Here is an 18,331-nt window from a genome sequence, read left to right as displayed (position 1 = left end):
ATTAAAACCTTTCTTCCCTCCATCACGAATCAACTTTTCAAATTTCGACTCATTAGGTAATAGCAAATCTCTCCCAAAATAATCGTACAACATTCTGATGGGGAACAAAAAAGTGCCTGAGTCGGTATTTGATATTTTTTCTTCAGTGTTTCAAATGATAAAAAAAAGGTCTTAGTTCAAAATAATCAATTATCGTCAATCCCATTCTGGTCCCAAATTTTGAGAAGATTATTAATAACCGTAAAAGGTAAATGCTTATCCTGTTACAAAGGAATATATCTAGATAATTTACCTTGATTACCCCCAGTGTTCAACAGGAGGTAAAGATGTTTCCAGCCTGAACCCTTCCTCAAGATATGAGTTGTAAAATTCAGGCATCCAAATTAAAGTCAGGAAGAATGAGAGGGGGAGGGGTCCAGTCCAACAGAAGGTGTTAATGAGAATTGCTTGTGGCTCTGTGAAAGGAGACAGAGGGAAAGGGGGTGGGGGGGGGGGGAAGAGAGCTGGGGGGAGATGACAGGGAGGAATGGGGGTTTTGTTTTTAACGGAAACTGGAGAATTTGACGTTAATGCCATCTGGTTGGAGGGGTCCCAGATGGAAGATGAGGTGTTGTTCCTCCAGTTTGCAGGTGGTCTCAGTCTGGCCGTGGGCAGATGTGTCAGCCAGGGAATAGGGCGGGGAATTGGCCACTGGGAGATCCACGCTATTGAGGCGGACAGAACGGAGGTGCTCAGCGGAGCGACCTCCCGGTCTCCCCGACGTAGGGGAGGTCGCAGCGGGAACCCAGGATGCCATGGACAACCGATTTCCCCCCCACCACCATCGCGGGTTCATGGTTGAAGTGTCGCTTCATTTGGAAGGACCATTCGGGGAGGTGAGGGAGGGGGATGTGGGTGTAGGTGGAGCATCTCCTGCGGCCACGGGGAAAGGTGCTGGGGGTGGGGCGATTGGTGGGGAGGGAGAAGTGGGCAAGGGAGTCACAGAGGGAGCGGTACCCGCAGAGTGGGGAAGATGTGTCTAGTGGTGGGACTGTGTAGTAGGTGGCGGACGTGTTGGATGCGGGGGGTGGTGGGTGAGGACGCCTTTCGTTCATTGGTCTGGACCCCTCCCGCCCCCTTTCCTCCCCCTTTCTCTCCCCAGACTTTAATTCGGACATCTGTCTTTATAACTCGCACCTAGACGAAGGTAATATACATCTTTACCCCCCCCATGGACACTGCCAGACGGGCTGAGATCCTCCAGCATCTCTGTGCTTTAACTCCAGTCCTCGCGCCTGCAGGCTTCACTCCCTTGCTAACTCCCCGGCTGGGTGCAGAGGGCAGCAGTGGTTCAGTGTGGAGCTGTTGACTGAGGGCAGCATCTGGGAGTGATTCCCCGCATCCAGAGGTACTTGTTACTCCCAACGCCCCTTGCCTCACTTCCTCCCACGTCTGCCGAAACCCCCTGCCCATCTCCCCAAACCCCCCACCCCCAGACCCCTTCCTCTCCCTCCCCAATCTCGCTGCTCTCTCTCCCTCTCCATTTACTCTCTCCCTCCTCTCCCCCTCGCCACCCCCTCCCTCCTCGCCAGACCCTCCCTCCTCACCGTCCCTGCCTCCCCATCCTAGAACTGGATCTCTCCATCTCTGCTGCTGGGATCCTGGTCCCTGGTGAATCCCATGACTCGGACAGCAGTTCAATCCAGACTGCCATGGGGAATCCTGGTTCCTCATCTTACTTCTCACTCACCTGTGTCATCAGGGAACAGGTTGGGTTGGGGTTCAGGTTGCATTGAACTGTGAGCATTGGTATTTGGGTGTTGGTGTCAGTCCAGGTGTGGTACAGTGCGAATACAGACGGCTGGACAGGTAAGTCTCTCTGTCAGGGGACCTCGTCTTTCACTCCGAGGCTCTCTCCCTCACTCCGGGGCTCTCTCTTTCTCTCTCTCCCTCTCTCTCTCTCTCTTTCTCTCTCTGTGCCCCTTTCTGTCTCTTCCTCTCTCTCTCTCTCTCTCTGTGCCCCTTTCTGTCTCTTTCTCTCTCTCTCTCTCTCACTGTCTTTGTGGGGAGGAGGGGTGGTGGAGGAAGAGGGTATGCCTCGGTCTTGAATTTTACTTGCTGTTGACCAGCCATTGATCCTCAATTGTCCATTGCAATGTACACAGTTAGTATGGGAAGCAGCTTTGTTCTGCGCGCCACCCAGGCAAGTTGTCCCGTACTGCAGAGGAGCAGGGAGCAGGCGAGGGCAGAGACCAGGTTAGGGAGATATGCTCAGGATGGTGGTGGCGAGGTGGACCATAAACTGTCCAATGATCTCCCGTTGCTCTGATGGTGAGGGGAGGGGCACTTTACTCCAGGGCGATGAGTTCATCTGGGTGGGGAGCAGTTTGAAGTCAGACCTGCTGGGATCCAGAAGAATGGGAAAGCAGGACTCAGGGCTGAATGGCCTTCTGATCCCTGCTGAGTGTTCAGACAGCTGGGGGAAGCTGTGAATTCTCCAGGGTGGCTGAAAGTCTGTAATCGAGCAAGATTCTCGTCGGATGAAAGGGGGTTAAAAAATGCTCCGAGTTATTGTCTAATTGGATTCAACCTGGCCTAATTCCATGGAATGAAGCACGAAAGTTGCCAGGATTGCAATGAAAACACCAGGATGGGGGTGGGGGTGGGGGAACCCACACAGACATAGGGCGAACGTACAAACTCCTTACAGACAGTGCAGGATTCGAACCCACAGTCCCAGTGACATTTTGGGCCTGCGCCCTTCTTCAAGGCGCAGGCAATGAGTCGGGTGGGGGGTGGGGTTGATGTTGGTGGACAGTTGTGTCATCTTCCCGAAGCGTTTTCTCGCTGTGACATCAGTCCCTGCATAGTCTGGGAAAGGGAGAACCTCTTTTTTCAACCGAACCACGCCCACGTTCGAGAAGGGTTCACAGTCTGTGTTTAGGGTTGGAGTTGTGCGGAATACAAAATCTCTTTTCTGCCAATGTTTCACCAGGTTGGACAGGTCATGCTTGTATCTGTCTTCTCTGTTGATTCAGAGTTGGGCGGAGAAGTGGCAGATGGAGTTCAATCCATATAAGTATGAGGTGATGCACTTTGGAAGGTCAGGCACTGGGTTACTTGGACAGAGGGACTTTGGAGTCCAAATCCATACATCCCTCAATGCTGGAGAAACTCAGCAAGTCAAACAGAATCAAATCAGAATTTATTCCCATGAACGAGTCATAAAATTTGTTGTTTTGTGGCAGCGTCTCAGGGCAAACGTTTATATAAACTACCTTCCAACAATAAATAAATATAGTCCACAAAGAATCAAAGAGGGGCAGGGTCCGGGGTTCGTTGTCCATTCAGGAATCTGATAGCGGTGTGCTGCTGGGTGCTCATCTTCAGGCTCCTGGACCTTTTTCCCAATGGTAACAGGGTGACGAGGGCACAGTCTGGGTGGTGGGAGGCCCTGAAGAGGACAGAGGCTGCTTTCTTCAGTCATCGCCTCTTGTAGAAGACCTCAATGGAGTGGAGTCTGGTGCCCGGGGTGTCGCAGGCCAGGTTTACAACCCTCTGGAGTTTTTTCCTGAGCATTGGCATCTCCCTTATCAGCATGTCAGGCTTGGGCCTTGATCCCTTGACGAAGCGTTCAAGCCTGAAACGTCAGTTCTGCATCTTTATCTTTGCTACATAAAGGACACGGTTTCGAACAAGTATGGGAGCCTTACATTAAATACAATAGCGAAAACCTACCGGGAACAAACATTACCTAAGTTGATGGAAGGAGAAGAAAAGAAAAGAATGGACTCAGTAGAATTTCTGGTGTATTTTTGTTCAATGACAACATTGTCTGACTGAATTAATGCAACCTAGATTGTATACCTAAAATGGATGGAAGGGGGGGGGTGGCTTGGGAGGAGGGAGGGGGGGGGGAGAAAAAGTCACTGTAAATGTGTGGAAAAGAAAAAGTGTATATCATGGCTATTGTGATTTATGGTTTGAAAAATAAAAAAATTTTAAAAAAAAGGACACGGTTTGACCTGCTGAGTTTCTCCAGCGCCATGCCTTTACTTCAATCACCGTGCCTGAAGACCTTTGTGTTTTATTCTTAGATCTCTCAGGTTTGCCGTGTAGGTTGACAGGGTAGTGCAGAAGGCCTCTGGGACACTGGGCTTCATTAGTCGGGGGAATGAGTTCAAGAGTTGTGAGGCTATGTTTCCGCTCTGTAAAACTCCAGTGAGTCCTCACTTGGAGTATTGTGTTCAGTTCTGGTTGCCTCATTACAGCAAGGATGAGGAAGCTGTGGAGAGGGGGCAGAGGAGATACACCAGGATGTTGCCTGGATCGGAGAACGTGTCTGGTGGGGCAAACTCCGCGGAGCTGGGGCTTTTCTCTTTGGAGTGTAGAAGGATGAGAGGAGACTTAAAAGAGATCTACAGGATACTGAGAGGTACAGATAGGGTTTACGGCCAGCGCCTGTTTCCCAGGGTGGGATCAGCAAACATCAGAGGACGTGGGTACAAAGTGAGGGGAGGAAAGTTTAGGGGAGACGTCAGGGGGAAGTTTTTTTACACAGACGGTTGTCGGGGCCTGGAATGCCTTCCCAGGGGTGGTGTTGGAGACTGGAACATTCGGGGCACTTAAGAGACTGTTAGACTGGATTGAGTTACAAAGAAAGGAGGGTTTAGTTACATATAGATCAGCACAACTTCATGGGCCAAAGGGCGTGTACTGTGCTGGAATGTTCTTTGTACCCCACATCCCCTGAAATTTGGGAGATTAAGGGGACAAGATTAAAATCGCCCATCAACGCAGGTACGGCAAGGCTGCATGGTTCGTTCCCCTGAGGTACGACTAGTAGCCAAGTTTGGCTCCAACTGGTTCGACAAGTCTGCTGATGTCACCATTGTCAGTTAGGCCCTTAACTGGAAATGATGTACTCCAAGAACATGGTCGGGCAGTGCCAGAACAACAATCTTGCTCTCACTGTCAACCTTCTACAGGAGCCTCTATCCAGAGCGTCCTGGCCGGGCTGCATCACAGGGCGGAGAGGGTTGCTGTAGCGAAACGGATCGGAGGTCAATACACAGAACTGAAAGGGTGGCAGGGGGGGTCCCTGGGGTCTCCCTCCCTTTCCCATCGATGTGATCTACCAGGATCATTGTCCAAACATCATCAAGGACCCCCTTCCACCCCGCACACGGCATTTTTCAGCTGCTCCCATCGGGGGAAGAGATGCAGGAGGATCAGAGCCAGCACCACCAGGCTGAGGAACAGCTTCTTCCCACGGGCAGCGATAATGGTGAACAACCAAGGAACCGCTTGCCCTGACCCTCCCAGATACAGGACCGATGTTTCGGGCTTGAGTCCTTCAAGGTGTGAGCAAAATGTCGACAGGTGTCCAAACAAATTATTTTAATCCATGGACACTCAGGGTCTCTTTTGTTTCTCTTTCTCTGACTGGAAGGGGGACCAGGCGACACTAACGGAGACTCTTTGACTGCCTTATGGCCGGCAGAAGGCCATTTCATGTATTATTACACGTTCTGTAGTATTACATGACAATAAAGGAACCATGAATATTCCACTCTGTGAAAAGAACACTGACTGGTTTGGGAATTCAGACACCCTTAACCTTTACCTATGTCCTCTGGTTTGTATCTCACCCAATCTCAGTAGGAAAAGCCTGTCTATACCCCATGTAATTTTGTACATCTCCTTCGAATCTCCCCTCATTCTCCGACCCTCCAGGGAATAAAGTCCGAACCTGTTTAATTTTTCCCTGTAACTTGGTTCCTGAAGTCTGGGCAACATCCCACTAAATCTTCTCTACCCTCTTTCTATCTTATTAATATCTTTCCTGTAGTTCAGTGACCAAAACTGCACACAATTCCCCAAATTTGGTCTCACCAATGTCTTATACAACTTTACCACAACATCCCAGCTCTTGGACTCAATACTCTGATTTATGAAGGCCAATGTGCCAAAAGCTCTCCTTACAACCCTGTCCACCTGTGATGCCCCTTTCAGGAAATTCTGTGTCTGTGTTCCCAGACCCTTCTGTTCTACTGCACTCCTTGGGATGACTTCTTCCCGCACGCTGTGAAATTGATGAATGGTGTCCTGCAAATGAATAAATCATCCCAAAATATTTATATTGCATACAGACATGTTAAGCATGTGTGTGTGTGTGTGTGTGTGTTTATATGGACACTGTGGTGTGTTCGTAGAGTGCAATAAGCAGTCTTTGATTAAACCTGAGTGATATTGGTCCGTCCCATTCACCTTTTTCAATGTGGCTAAGCCGGGGGATAATTTACGATCAGACTTATTTTCATGTAATAACGTAGAAATGTAATATTACACAAAATTCCCTTCTGCCCGCTGTGAGCCAAACAGAGAGTCACCGTGAGTGTTGCCCAGTGCTCATAACAATAGGGGAAAGAGAAGCAAAAGAAGGTCCTCTCAGAGACCCTGAATGTCTGTGGATTTACCTCCCACAGCTGCATGGACTCATGTTTGACCCGTCGGCTGCCCGAGCTCCAGATCCAAACCTCTGACTCGATCAGGAAGCCCTTCAGTGCCCGAGGCCCCTCCAGGAGACCTTCTTGCCCTCGCCCCCCCCCCCCCCCCGAACCCCCGCTCCAATACCTGGTTCCCGTGTGCCGGTCACCAGCAGCCCTCAGCCTGTACGAGTTCTTTGGCCATGTCAGCTGCAGCTCGCTGCCTGTGTGGGTCCTTCCGACACTGAGCCCCTCGCTTGCCACCAAGTGAGGTCTCACCAGTGCCTTATAAAGCCTCAACATTTTGAACATTGAAAGGCCTGGGCAGAGTTGATGCAACAAAGTTGTTTCCCAAGGTCGGGGAGTCTAGGACGAGAGGGAACAACTTCAGGATAAAAGGGCATCATTTTAAAACAGAGATGCAGTAAAATGTCTTTAACCAGAGGGTCGTGAGTCTGTGGAGTGTGTTAAGACTGTGGACGTGAGGTCGATGGGTGTGTTTAAGGCAGAGATTGATGGGTATTTAATGAGTCAGGGCATCGAGGGTCATGGGAAGGAGACCAGGGAATAGGGCTGAGTGGGAGAGTAGATCAGCTCATGATTAGCCTGGCGGAGAAGACCTGATGGGCTGACCTGCTCCTATGACATGGTTAGTGCAATGCTGTTGCAGGAACTGGGACTGGGGTTCGAATCCTGCGCTGTCTGTAAGGAGTTTGTACGTTCTCCCCATGTTCCTGAACCTGGTGGGTGTGAATCTAGTGAAATTGAGACTTCTTTCCAGACCTCAGCAGTGGGAACAGAGCGTGGATCCTTGATGATCGCTGCTGCCCTGTCTGACGGCAGCGTTCCCCATAGATGTTCTTGACGGTGGGGGAGGGTTTTACTCGTGATATCCTGGGGTGTGTCCACTGCCTCCTGTGGGGCTTTATGCTCGGGGTGGGAGGGGTATTGGTGTCCCCACACCAGACCGTGATTAGCTTGCCAATCCTACCCCATAACCCTTTATTTTCCTTCCATCCTCGTGCCTGTCTAAGAGTCTCCCTGGCAAGGCATTCCAGGCCCCCACCACTCTCTGTGTGAAGAAAATGTACCCCTGATGTTTCCCCTAAACTTCTTTCCCTCCACTTCATGCCCACGACTTCTGGTCTGTGCTATTCCTGTCCTGGGAAAAAAAAGCCATTGACTGCCCACCTTATCAACGTCTCTCAGAATCTTGTCGACCTTAATCAAGTCTCCACTCCGAGGAGCAAAGTCCCAGCTCTGCAAACCTTGCCTCACAAGACTTGTGTCCCAATCCAGGCAGCATCCTGGTGAATCTCCTCTGTCCCCTCTCCACAGCTTCCACATCCTTCCTATAATGAGGTGACCAGAACTGAACACCATTCCCTAAGGATGGGCTCACCAGAGATTTGTAGGGTTGTAACACGACCTCTTGAATTTTGAATTCAATCCCCCCCGAGTAATGAAGCCCAGGATCCCATCAACCTCCTTAACTATCCTGTCACCCTGCGTGGCCACCTTGAAGGAAGAATAGGTTTGTGGGGGAAGGGGACGGGAGCAGGTTTGTTGTGGGGTGGGGGGGGATATGATGGAGAACTAGCCAAATCACAAGCAAATGGGTCAAGCTCAGGTAGACGGCTGGTTTAGCATGAAGATGGGTTGAATGGCCTGGTTCTGCCCCGACTCTTTACCACTCTGTTTCCACCAGGAACCCCTCTGCACTTGGAATCTGAGTGGGGCGTTGATGTGGGGGGGATTAAACCTGATGCAGAGGGAACCCTCTTGTCAAATCCTTCATGTCTTGTCTCTCTAGAGCACAGAAAGATCCCGGCAAGAGTCATGGGGGATTCAACAGCCTCGCCAGGATTCAAAGCCGTCCTGATCTTTGGGAAGTTGGTCCTTATGGTGAGTTAAGTGGGGATGTTCGCAGTCGCTGGGGTCCAGGGCTGGGGAAACTCAGCAGGTCATGCAGTGTCCAGAGGAAGTCAACGTGAACTGACTTTTCAGGCCTGGACCCATCGTCAGGGTACGAGCAAAATCGGGCGGGTCCCTGAATAAAGAGGTGGGGGAGGAAGGGCAGGGGGAGGAGGAAAGGAAGGGACAGGGGGAGAGGAGGGAGGAAGGGACAGGGGGAGAGGAGGGAGGAAGGGACAGGGGAGAGGAGGGAGGAAAGGACAGGGGGAGAGGAGGGAGGAAGGGGTGGGGAAGGGGAGAGGAGGGAGGAAGGGACAGGAGAGGAGGGAGGAAGGGGAAGGGGAGGAAAGGAAGGGGGAAGGGACATAGGCAGGGGGAGAGGAGGGAGGAAGGGACAGGAGAAGAGGGAGGAAGGGGAAGGGGCAGGGGCAGGGGGAGAGGAGGGAGGAAGGGGCGGGGAGGAGGAGGGGCACACAGGTTCTGGGCTGGAAAGCCCTGTTACGTCTATGTTTAAATCTAAAATTTAGATTCTGACACCGTGATGATCTCAGTAAGAAGGGGAAACTGTCCATCCCTTCAAGGGAATGTGGTTGAACTGCATGGAATCTTCCCCAACCGGTTGGCGAAAACTGGTGTCGCAACCTGAAACTCCACAATGTCCTGAAGTGATTCTCTTGGGGATGGGACAGAGAGACCTCAGTAATCACACCACCCCCCCACCACCAGCCAGCAACATTCTTATTCCACCCCCACCCCCCACTCACTTCCCAGTGAGGAAAGGAATCCACTGGGGAGTGGATGGGGGGGTGCCTTGGCCAAAAAACAGGGACACAGGGCGGGGAAGAGTGTTGCAGAACAAAGAGACCCTGGGGTACAAGGATATCGTTCCCTGAGTGTGGGGACACAGGTCGACGGGGCGGTGAAGGGTATTGTAGAACAGAGAGACCCCGGGGTACAGGGATATCATTCCCTGAGAGTGGGGACACAGGTAGACAGAGCTGTTTGGCCACGTTTGCCTTCATGAGTCAGGGAACTGAGTCCAGGAGCTGAGACGTCCCATTCCAACATTAGGAGTCATGGGTGAGATCGCACTCGGAGTATCGACCACAGTTCTGGTTGCCCGACCGTAGCGGGGAAGGGCTCCACAGCAGAGGGATCTAGACAGGCTGCGGGCGACCTGCGGCCGGGGGGGACTCGCGCGGGCAGCTGGAGACCGGCTCATGGGAACCAAGCATCAGAGCTGGAATTTGAGAGGGTGCTGGGAGTGAGAAAGGGGCTCCCCAAGGGGCCTCGGGCACTGAAGGGCTTCCTGATCACGCTGGGGGTTTGGATCCGGAGCTGATGGAATCTATGCAGCTGCAGTGGCCGAGGGAGTCGAATCCACGGACATTTGATGACTCTGTAGGGTCTCTCTTTTGCTCCTCTTTCCCCAGTTGTATGGGGAGCCAGGCGACAGTCAAGGCAAACCTGATGGCAGACAAAAAGGCATGTTGTATCCGTTTCATTGCACAACAACAAAATAATCTTGGTGGGAGCGCGGAATGTGCTGGAGCAGTGAATGCGGGCTTGGTTTCGGACATTTGGATGGGTCCATGGGTCGGAGGTCTATGGACTGGGTGCCCATCGATGGGACGAGGCAGAATGATAGTTCAGCACAGACTAGATGGGCCAAAGGGCCAGTCCCTGTGGTTAAATTTAAAGTTTTAATTTTTAAGAGCATGGTAACGGGCCCTTTCGGCCCCCGAGCCCGTGGCGCCCAATTGACCAACAACCCCCAGTGTGTTTTGAACAGTGGGAGGAAACTGGAACCCCCAGGGAAAACCCACGCAGGCACGGGGAGAGCGTCCAAACTCCTCACAGATTCGAACCCCAGAGGCTGGCACTGGGACAGCATTGCACCAACTGGGCCACCTGCTGTCCTGAAACCTCAGCAAGTCGGCTGGGGTCTGCAGAGGGTTGACCTTTAGGCTTGGAGGTCTCTGTGGGAACTCCAGCAAGAAAACCAACCCCAGTTTGAGTTTCATGGCAAATATCTGTGGAAGGGTGGAGGGCGAGACAGTAAATGACGAAGTTAGAATTGGGTGTGTTCAGGGAGTCAATTACAATCCTGTTGGGTGAGAGTCCCTGGGCAATTACAGAAAGACGCTGGTGGAGGATATTTTATGTGACGATCAACACAGGCACACCCCAAGGAAGGCGCTTAGCCCACCGGTCTACTCATTATACGCCCACTTCTGCAGCCAGTGCCATCCACAAATTTCCTGTTAACACCTCGGTTGTCAGCAGAACCACAGATGAGGAAGAGAACAGGAGGGAGATGGATCGGCTCGCCGAGTGGGGTCACGACAACCACCTCATGCTCGACGTCAGCAAAACCAATGAGATAACTGTGGGCCTCAGGACGGGGAAGTCAGGGGAACTCAATCCGGTCGGTCCTCATCACGGAGAGGGTCATATTCCCGGGGGTCAGCGTCTCCGAGGATCCACCCTGGAGCCTCCACATCGATGAAGTCACAAAGAAGGCCTGCCAGTGGCTAGATTCTTCGAGAGGGTCTGAGGAGATTCTGTACGACACCAAAAACTCTTGAAAACTTCTCCAGAATTTCATGATGTGTTTATGACAATAAATTCTGAGTCTGAGTTCGTCTCAGGCCCAAAGAGAAAGAGAGGAAGAGCTGCTCCTCATGGTGGACTTTATAGTACAGTGGGCTGGAGGGTCCAGCCCAGGTCATCACCAGGTGTTAAAGGGGCCAATGGTCAGGTGTGCACTAATGGGTAGGAGGAGTCCAACCTTGATTGGCAGGTGATGCGATTCTGACCAGGTTCTGGAGGGGGAAGGTCACGTGATCCTCCACGATCCACATTCCCTGCAGGTTCCAGGCGGAGAGGTCACATCAGTTCTTGGGAGTCACTATCTCGGAGGATCTTTCCAACAGATTAACGCCATCATGAAGACAGCATGTCAATGCCTCGACTCCCTCAGGAGTTGGCGGAGGTTCCGTGTGACGCCGGAAACCCTGGCAAACTTCTACCACGGTGCGGTGGAGAGTGTGCTGACTGGCTGCGTCACAGTCTGGTGCGGGGTCACCAGTACCCCCAGCGGAAAGCCCTCCAAAAGGTAATGGTCACAGTCCAGGACATCGCAGGCAAAACCCTCCCCACCATCGAGAATGTCTATGGGGACACTTCCGTCAGAGAGCAGCAGCGATCGTCAAGGACCCATACCGCCCAGCACACACTCTGTTCTCGCTGCTGCCATCAGGAAAGAGGTCTCGGGGCCACAAGACTCGCTCCCACCAGGTTCAGGAACAGCCGCTCCCCCTCCACCATCAGACTCCTCAACGTCAAACTCAATCAGGGGCTCATTTAAGGACTCTGACGGGCACTTAATTGATTTTTTTTCAGTTTCTTCACATTTCTTTATATGTGTTCACTGTGTACAGACTTTCTTTTGCCCGACCAAATGGTAATTCTGCCTGGCCCACAGGGAAAGGAATCTCAGGGTTGTATGTTATGCCCTTCGATGATAAACCTGAAGTGCAGATCTGACGCGACCCTCCAAAGTCCACACCTCGGCCCTCGAGGAACGTCAATTGCGGGCGGATCTTCTGGGCATCCTGAGTAGGTCGAGGTCAGATGGAGAGATTCGAGAGCCCTGGATTTGAAAGCCATCCTTGAACAAAGAGATGCTGAAGCTTCTGTAGCAGTGAGTTCTTCACCCCCCCGCCACCACCACCACCCACCCCACTCAAAGCAGTTCCAGTACCTGAGTCTGGTTGGTTCTGCAGGGACCATTTCTGTCCATGCTGTCTCTAAATGACTTGGATTATGGAATAGATAGGTCTGTGGCTAAATTTGAAGATAATGCCAGTGTAGATGGTCTGGGAGGCAGTGCTGAGGACATGAAAAAAGGCTGTAGAGATACTTGAGTAGATAAGGAGAATGGGGAAAGAGATGGCAGATGGAATGTGGTGTTGGAAAGTGTATGGTCAGGGTAGAAGAAATAGCCGGGCAGATCTAAATCATAGTTTATTATTTATGCCTGGGGGCTTTTGCATGGGTTCTGTGCGTGGGTTCTGTGCGTGGGGCCTGTTCGCAGGGCCTATGCTTGTGGCCTGTGCCTTGGGCCTAGGTCTGTACATGGGGCTTTTATGCGCAGGGCCTGTGCATGGGGCCTGAACCAAGGGACTGTACGTGGAGCCTGGGTCTGTACATGGGGACTGTGTGGGGACTGTGTGTGGGGCCTGCACCTGGAGCCTGTGCCGAGGGACTGTGTGTGGAGCCTGGGTCTGTACATGGAGACTGTGCGTGAGTTTGAATCTCCCTGTCTTCTCCCCCCCCACCCATGCTGACCCAGTTTGCTGCCCTGGCCCTGTTCGCCGTGACCATCTGGGTTGTAACGGATCAGTACGAGGTCTACCCGGCACTGGGGGCTTCGGGCAAGGACGACGTATTCGCCGGTGCCTGGATCGCCATCTTCACTGGTTTCGCCTTCTTCTGCCTTGCCATCTTCGGTATTCTCTCCGTGCTGAGTGAGAGCAGAACCATGATGATAACGGTAGGGCTCCCACCACACTCTCCCTCTCACTAACCCCACACCCCTCACTGACTCTCCCTCTCCCCCCCGCCCCCTCCCTGACCCCCACTCATTGACTCTCCCCCTCCCCCTACCCAACCCCCTCGCTGACTCTCCCTCGCTGACTCTCCCTCTCCTGCTCCCCGACCCCCTCGCTGACTCTCCCCCTCCCCGACCCCCTCGTTGACTCTCCCCCTCCCCCTCGCTGATTCTCCCCCTCCCTGACCCCCACTCATTGACTCTCCCCCTCCCCCTACCCGACCCCCTCTCCCCCTCCCCGACCCCCTCTCCCCCTCCCCACACCCCTCACTGACTCTCCCTCTCCCCCTCCCTGACCCCCACTCATTGACTCTCCCCCTCCCCCTACCCAACCCCCTCGCTGACTCTCCCTCTCCCCCTCCCCAACCCCCTCGCTGACTCTCACCTCCCCCTCCCCGACCCCCTCGCTGACTCTCCCTCTCTCCGACCCCCTCGCTGATTCTCCCCCTCCCTGACCCCCACTCATTGACTCTCCCCCTCCCCCTACCCGACCCCCTCGCTGACTCCCCCTCGCTGACTCTCCCTCTCCTGCTCCCCGACCCCCTCGCTGACTCTCCCCCTCCCCGACCCCCTCGTTGACTCTCCCCCTCCCCCTCGCTGATTCTCCCCCTCCCTGACCCCCACTCATTGACTCTCCCCCTCCCCCTACCCGACCCCCTCGCTGACTCTCCCTCTCCCCCTCCCCGACCCCCTCGCTGACTCTCTCCCTCCCCGACCCCCTCGCTGACTCTCCCTCTCTCCGACCCCCTTGCTGACTCTCCCCCTCCCCCTCCCCCTCGCTGATTCTCCCCCTCCCTGACCCCCACTCATTGACTCTCCCCCTCCCCCTACCCGACCCCCTCGCTGACACTCCCTCTCCCCCTTCCCGACCCCCTCGCTGACTCTCCCCCTACCCGACCCCCTCGCTGACTCTCCCTCTCTCCGACCCCCTCGCTGATTCTCCCCCTCCCTGACCCCCACTCATTGACTCTCCCCCTCCCTCTATCCCCTCACTGACTCTCCCTCTCCCCCTCCCCGACCCCCTCGCTGACTCTCCCCCTCCCCCTCCCCGACCCCCTCGCTGACTCTCCCCCTCCCCCTCCCCGACCCCCTCGCTGACTCTCCCCCTACCCGACCCCCTCACTGACTCTCCCCTTCCCCGACCCCCTCACTGACTTTCCCCTTCCCCGACCCCCTCGCTGATTCTCCCTCTCCCCCAACAGTACCTGGTCCTCATGCTGATCGTCTATATATTCGAGTGCTCCTCCTGCATCACTTCCATCACACACAGAGACTATGTGAGTATCTCCCTTCCCCGCCTTCCTGGTGGGGGGTGTGGTGAGGATGGGGTGGGGGGGAGCCCGAGTTACCCTCCCGGACCAGGGGTGGCAAGAGAGAGGGAGATGGACAAACTCCTAACTGTCCACCAGTGTGTGGGGAGGGGGGTGGAGCTAGAAGCCCCTCACACCACGTCTCAGGAAAGCAGAGACCCAGCTAATTTCCTCAACCTCTCTGACCCAAGAGGGAGACTTTCTGTCTCCTCTCAACTCGAGAGATGGGGAATCGTCAAAGTTTATTATCATCCGATTGCACAAGTTCAACCCGATGAAACAGCGTTCTCTGGTCCTCGGTGAAAAACACACAGACACACAACCAGACACAACACATCCAGACAGACACACAACACAAGTGTTTCATCTAGACAATTAAATATCGTTTCATGAATGAGGGTCTCGGAGGGTTAGCGGTTCCTTTGGTCGTTCAGCCTTCTCGCTGCCTGTGGGAAGAGGCTGTTCCTCAGCCTGGCAGTGCTGTCTCTGATCCTCCCCCGATGGGAGCAGCTGAAAGACGTTGTGTGCGGGGGTGGAAGGGGGTCCTCGATGATCTTCACACAACGATCCCTGTAGATCATGTCGATGGGCAGGGAGGGACCCCCTCTGCTTCTCTTGCGGTCCTGTGGATTGACCTCCGAACCATTTCTCTGCAGTGACCGTGCCCGCCCAGTGACGCAGCCCGGCCAGGATGCTCTCATTAGAGGCTCCTGTCGAAGGTTGACATGATGGCGGCCGGCGGCCTTGCCCAACTCAGACTTCTAAGGGAGTTCAGTCGCTGTTGTACCTTCCTGACAAGCGAAGAGATGTCGAGCATCCACAATAGGTCACAATATCCTGCACACATGCAGGACAAGTATTTCATCTCTAAAAGTAAATTGATGAATCCTGCTTTGTTCATAGGAGAGTCACGGAGGATCAGTGTGAGCAGTTCCTTAAGTTTGTTATTTGGGAATTGTTACATTTGGGATTTACTGAGTCTCGCAGGTGCTCCGGGGGTTCCCTTCCTGAGGTCAGGATCGAACCGTCTGAGCTGGGGTTGGGGGAGGAAGGGCGGCTCAGCGACGCCAAAGTAGGACCTCTCCCCGTTGCAAGCAACTCACACTTTGCCCCGCCCCCCCCCAGCTTGTCTCCAACCCCAAGTTCCTGAAAAAGCAGATGTTGCAGTTCTACGGCGATGAGTCGTCCACCCAGGGCCGGGACATCACCAACCTCTGGAACCGTGTCATGCAGCAGGTAAGGACAAGATCCCGTCGGGGGGAGGGGTCAGACAAGGCTGTCATCTGCTGGAAGTCGAATCATTCTGTTCTAAATGCCCCCCACCCCTCCACTGCCACCCCTGGCAAGGTTCACAAAAGACCATGACATAGGAGCAGAACTAGGCCATTCAGCCCATCAATCACGAGCTGGTCCATTCTCCCACTCAGCCCCACTGCCCGGCTGTCTCCCCATAACCTTCGATGCCCTGGCTAATCAAGAACCTGCTTTAAGTACTCTCAATGACCCAGTCTCCACAACCGCCCGTGGCAGCAAATCCCCCAGACTCCCTGCCCTCCAGCTGAAGAAATTTCTCCACATCTCTGTTCTAAATGAACGTCCTTCAACCCTGAAGTTGTGCCCTCTTGTCCTGGACTCTGCCACCATGGGGAACAACCTTTCTACATTCAACTTCTTTCAACGTTCAAAATGTTTCAATGAGACCCCTCCACTATTTTCCAAAATTCCACCCACCTTCGAGTCACCTGCACGAACCCACCCTTCCAATTCCTCATAATTACGCACCTTTTTCTCTCTGCACAACAAAGGTGCTTTGTGCGTGGTAGGTCGCTGTGTTTGACCAATCTTGTAGAGTTTTCCGAGGAGGTTTACCGGGAACGTTAATGAAGGAAAGGCCCTGGAGGTTGTCTTCGCGGAATTTAGTGAGGATTTTGACAAGGTTCGAAATGGGAGATTGGTCAGGAAAGTTCAGGCACAGATCTGGATATCAAGGGCTTCAAATTTTGATGGGAAGAACACAAAATTTGCTGTTGATGTGCTATGATACATGTCTGACCCTGCTGGATCACTGATAAGATTACAAATGATACTAGAAAAATGTGGAAGAATATCGGGATAAAAGTGAGATCATGTCATTGCAGAACTTTGATTATGAAAGATATCAAAAAGGCAGTAGATTTGAATATTTAGGAACAATGACTGATAATAACTTACAGTAGTTGAATGAGGTTAATTATACCCCTCTACTCGAAAAAAAATTACAGGAATGGGAAGATCTGCCGATTACATTAGCAGGAAGGGCAAATTGTATAAAAATGAAAGTAACGCCAAGACGACAGTATTGCTTTCAATTATTGCCTATTGTAATAAGAAAAAGTTTCTTTAAATTATCACATCATTGTTTAAGACAATTCCTGTGGAATAACAAAGTTTCAAGAATTGCTCTGGAAAGGTTAATGGGGACGGTAATCTGGGAGGACCTCGACTCCCAGATTTTAAATATTATCGATTGGCACAAGCAAGATTTTTAGCATCTTTCTTTGAAGAAAACAGTTCCCCACCGCACTCCGTGGATTCGAATGGGCCTGAATTCAATAAAAGAGACTTTGTTTACAAGTGGAATGTCATCAATAACAAAAAAAACCCCAGACCCTTTCATATTAATGCACATGATTAGAATAAAATAAATGATACATAAATAAATGAATGTATCAGGCAAAAAAGCAGGTAGATCATCGAGGGCACCATTATACCTATGAATCTGGGTGACAAAATATTGAATTCATGGTACAACAAAGGAATGATACGTTGACTATTGTTATATCGAAGGATCTTGTGCCTGTTGAACTAATAAGTACAGAGTAGCCAACGGAACTTTCTTCTGCTTTCTTCAGTTAAAATTGTTCTTGAGAGAAAGACAGGACCAAACTTGGGCCCCACCTGAAGTTAGTGAGATGGAATGGCCGATCTGGCCGGAGAAGGCACCAAAATTTATACTTGACTCTTCGAAGTGAAAGTGCAAAACCAGGTTGGCAGAGACAGAGGAAGAGATGGGAGTCGGATTCATGTGTTGCAATAATGGAAAAGGTGCCGGTCTGATTGGTGTCTGGACAGCACGACGTCAGTTATACGGATTAGTGCAATATACTTTCCTCCACCAATTAGACCTCACACTGCATAAATCACATCGATCAACATCAGAAATGTCAGAGATGTGTTTCAGGTATGAGACAGAAATAGGAACGTTTGTACGTGCTACATGGTGTGGTCACGTGTGCAGGTGAGACCTTTCTGGCAGGAGACGATTGAAATAGTAACAGGGGGTGGCCTTCACCAACAACTTGGTTTATTTTCTGGGTAATTTTATTGAACTAAGTAATAAACTAACGAAATTCCAAATTTCATTTGTTAAAATAGCTTTAGCTGTGGCTAAGCGATTTGTGGCGATGACTGGGAAATCTACAGAGAACACACAGAGGAAGACAGAGATGAATAGTTGTTTACCTATGGAGAAAATCACATACAATCTAAAGAACAAATATAACGTATTTGTAAAAAATATGCCAACCTAATTGGGACTGTATTTAGGGGGATTTACAAGGATGTTACCCAGACTTCAGGAACCGAGTTTCAGGGAAAAGTTCAACAGGTTTGGACTTTATTCCCTAGAGCATGGAAGATCGAGGGGAGATTTGATATTTAAAATGATGAGGGGAGAGACAGAGTAAATGTGGTCGGCTTTTCCCACTGAGGGTGGGTGAGATACAAACCAGAGGACGTGAGTTAAGGGTAAAAGGGGAAAGGTTTAGGAGGAACTTCCACGCAGAGAGCGCTGAGGGTGTGGAACAGTCTGAAGTTGTGAATGCGGGCTCAATTTTAACATTTAAAAGGTATTTAGACAGGTACATGGATGGGAGGGGTATGGACTGGGTGCAGGTCAGTGGGACTAGGCAGAAAAATGGTTCATCACAAACTAGAAGGGCCGAATGGGCTTGTTTCTGTGCTCATAATGTTCTGTGGTTCTAAGA

General features: G+C 52.0%; 1 protein-coding gene across 1 annotated transcript in view; it reads left to right on the top strand.

The window, feature by feature from the left end:
- Positions 1–1,744: 1,744 nt before the first annotated feature.
- LOC138764289 (uroplakin-1a-like) overlaps positions 1,745–18,331 on the top strand; it is a 29,381-nt gene continuing 12,794 nt past the window's right edge. Inside the window, exons 1-5 of the mRNA XM_069940013.1 lie at positions 1,745–1,848; positions 8,281–8,372; positions 12,739–12,939; positions 14,199–14,273; positions 15,432–15,542. Of these exons, the coding sequence (XP_069796114.1) occupies positions 8,307–8,372; positions 12,739–12,939; positions 14,199–14,273; positions 15,432–15,542 (453 nt within the window). The 5' untranslated portion in view covers positions 1,745–1,848; positions 8,281–8,306. The remainder of the gene's footprint in view (positions 1,849–8,280; positions 8,373–12,738; positions 12,940–14,198; positions 14,274–15,431; positions 15,543–18,331) is intronic.

This window comes from Narcine bancroftii, chromosome 5 (assembly GCF_036971445.1).
Source record: "Narcine bancroftii isolate sNarBan1 chromosome 5, sNarBan1.hap1, whole genome shotgun sequence".
In the NCBI taxonomy this organism is placed as follows: Eukaryota; Metazoa; Chordata; class Chondrichthyes; order Torpediniformes; family Narcinidae; genus Narcine; species Narcine bancroftii.
The sequence above is the reverse complement of the archived record's forward strand: the minus strand, read 5'-3'. Positions and strand labels throughout refer to the sequence as shown.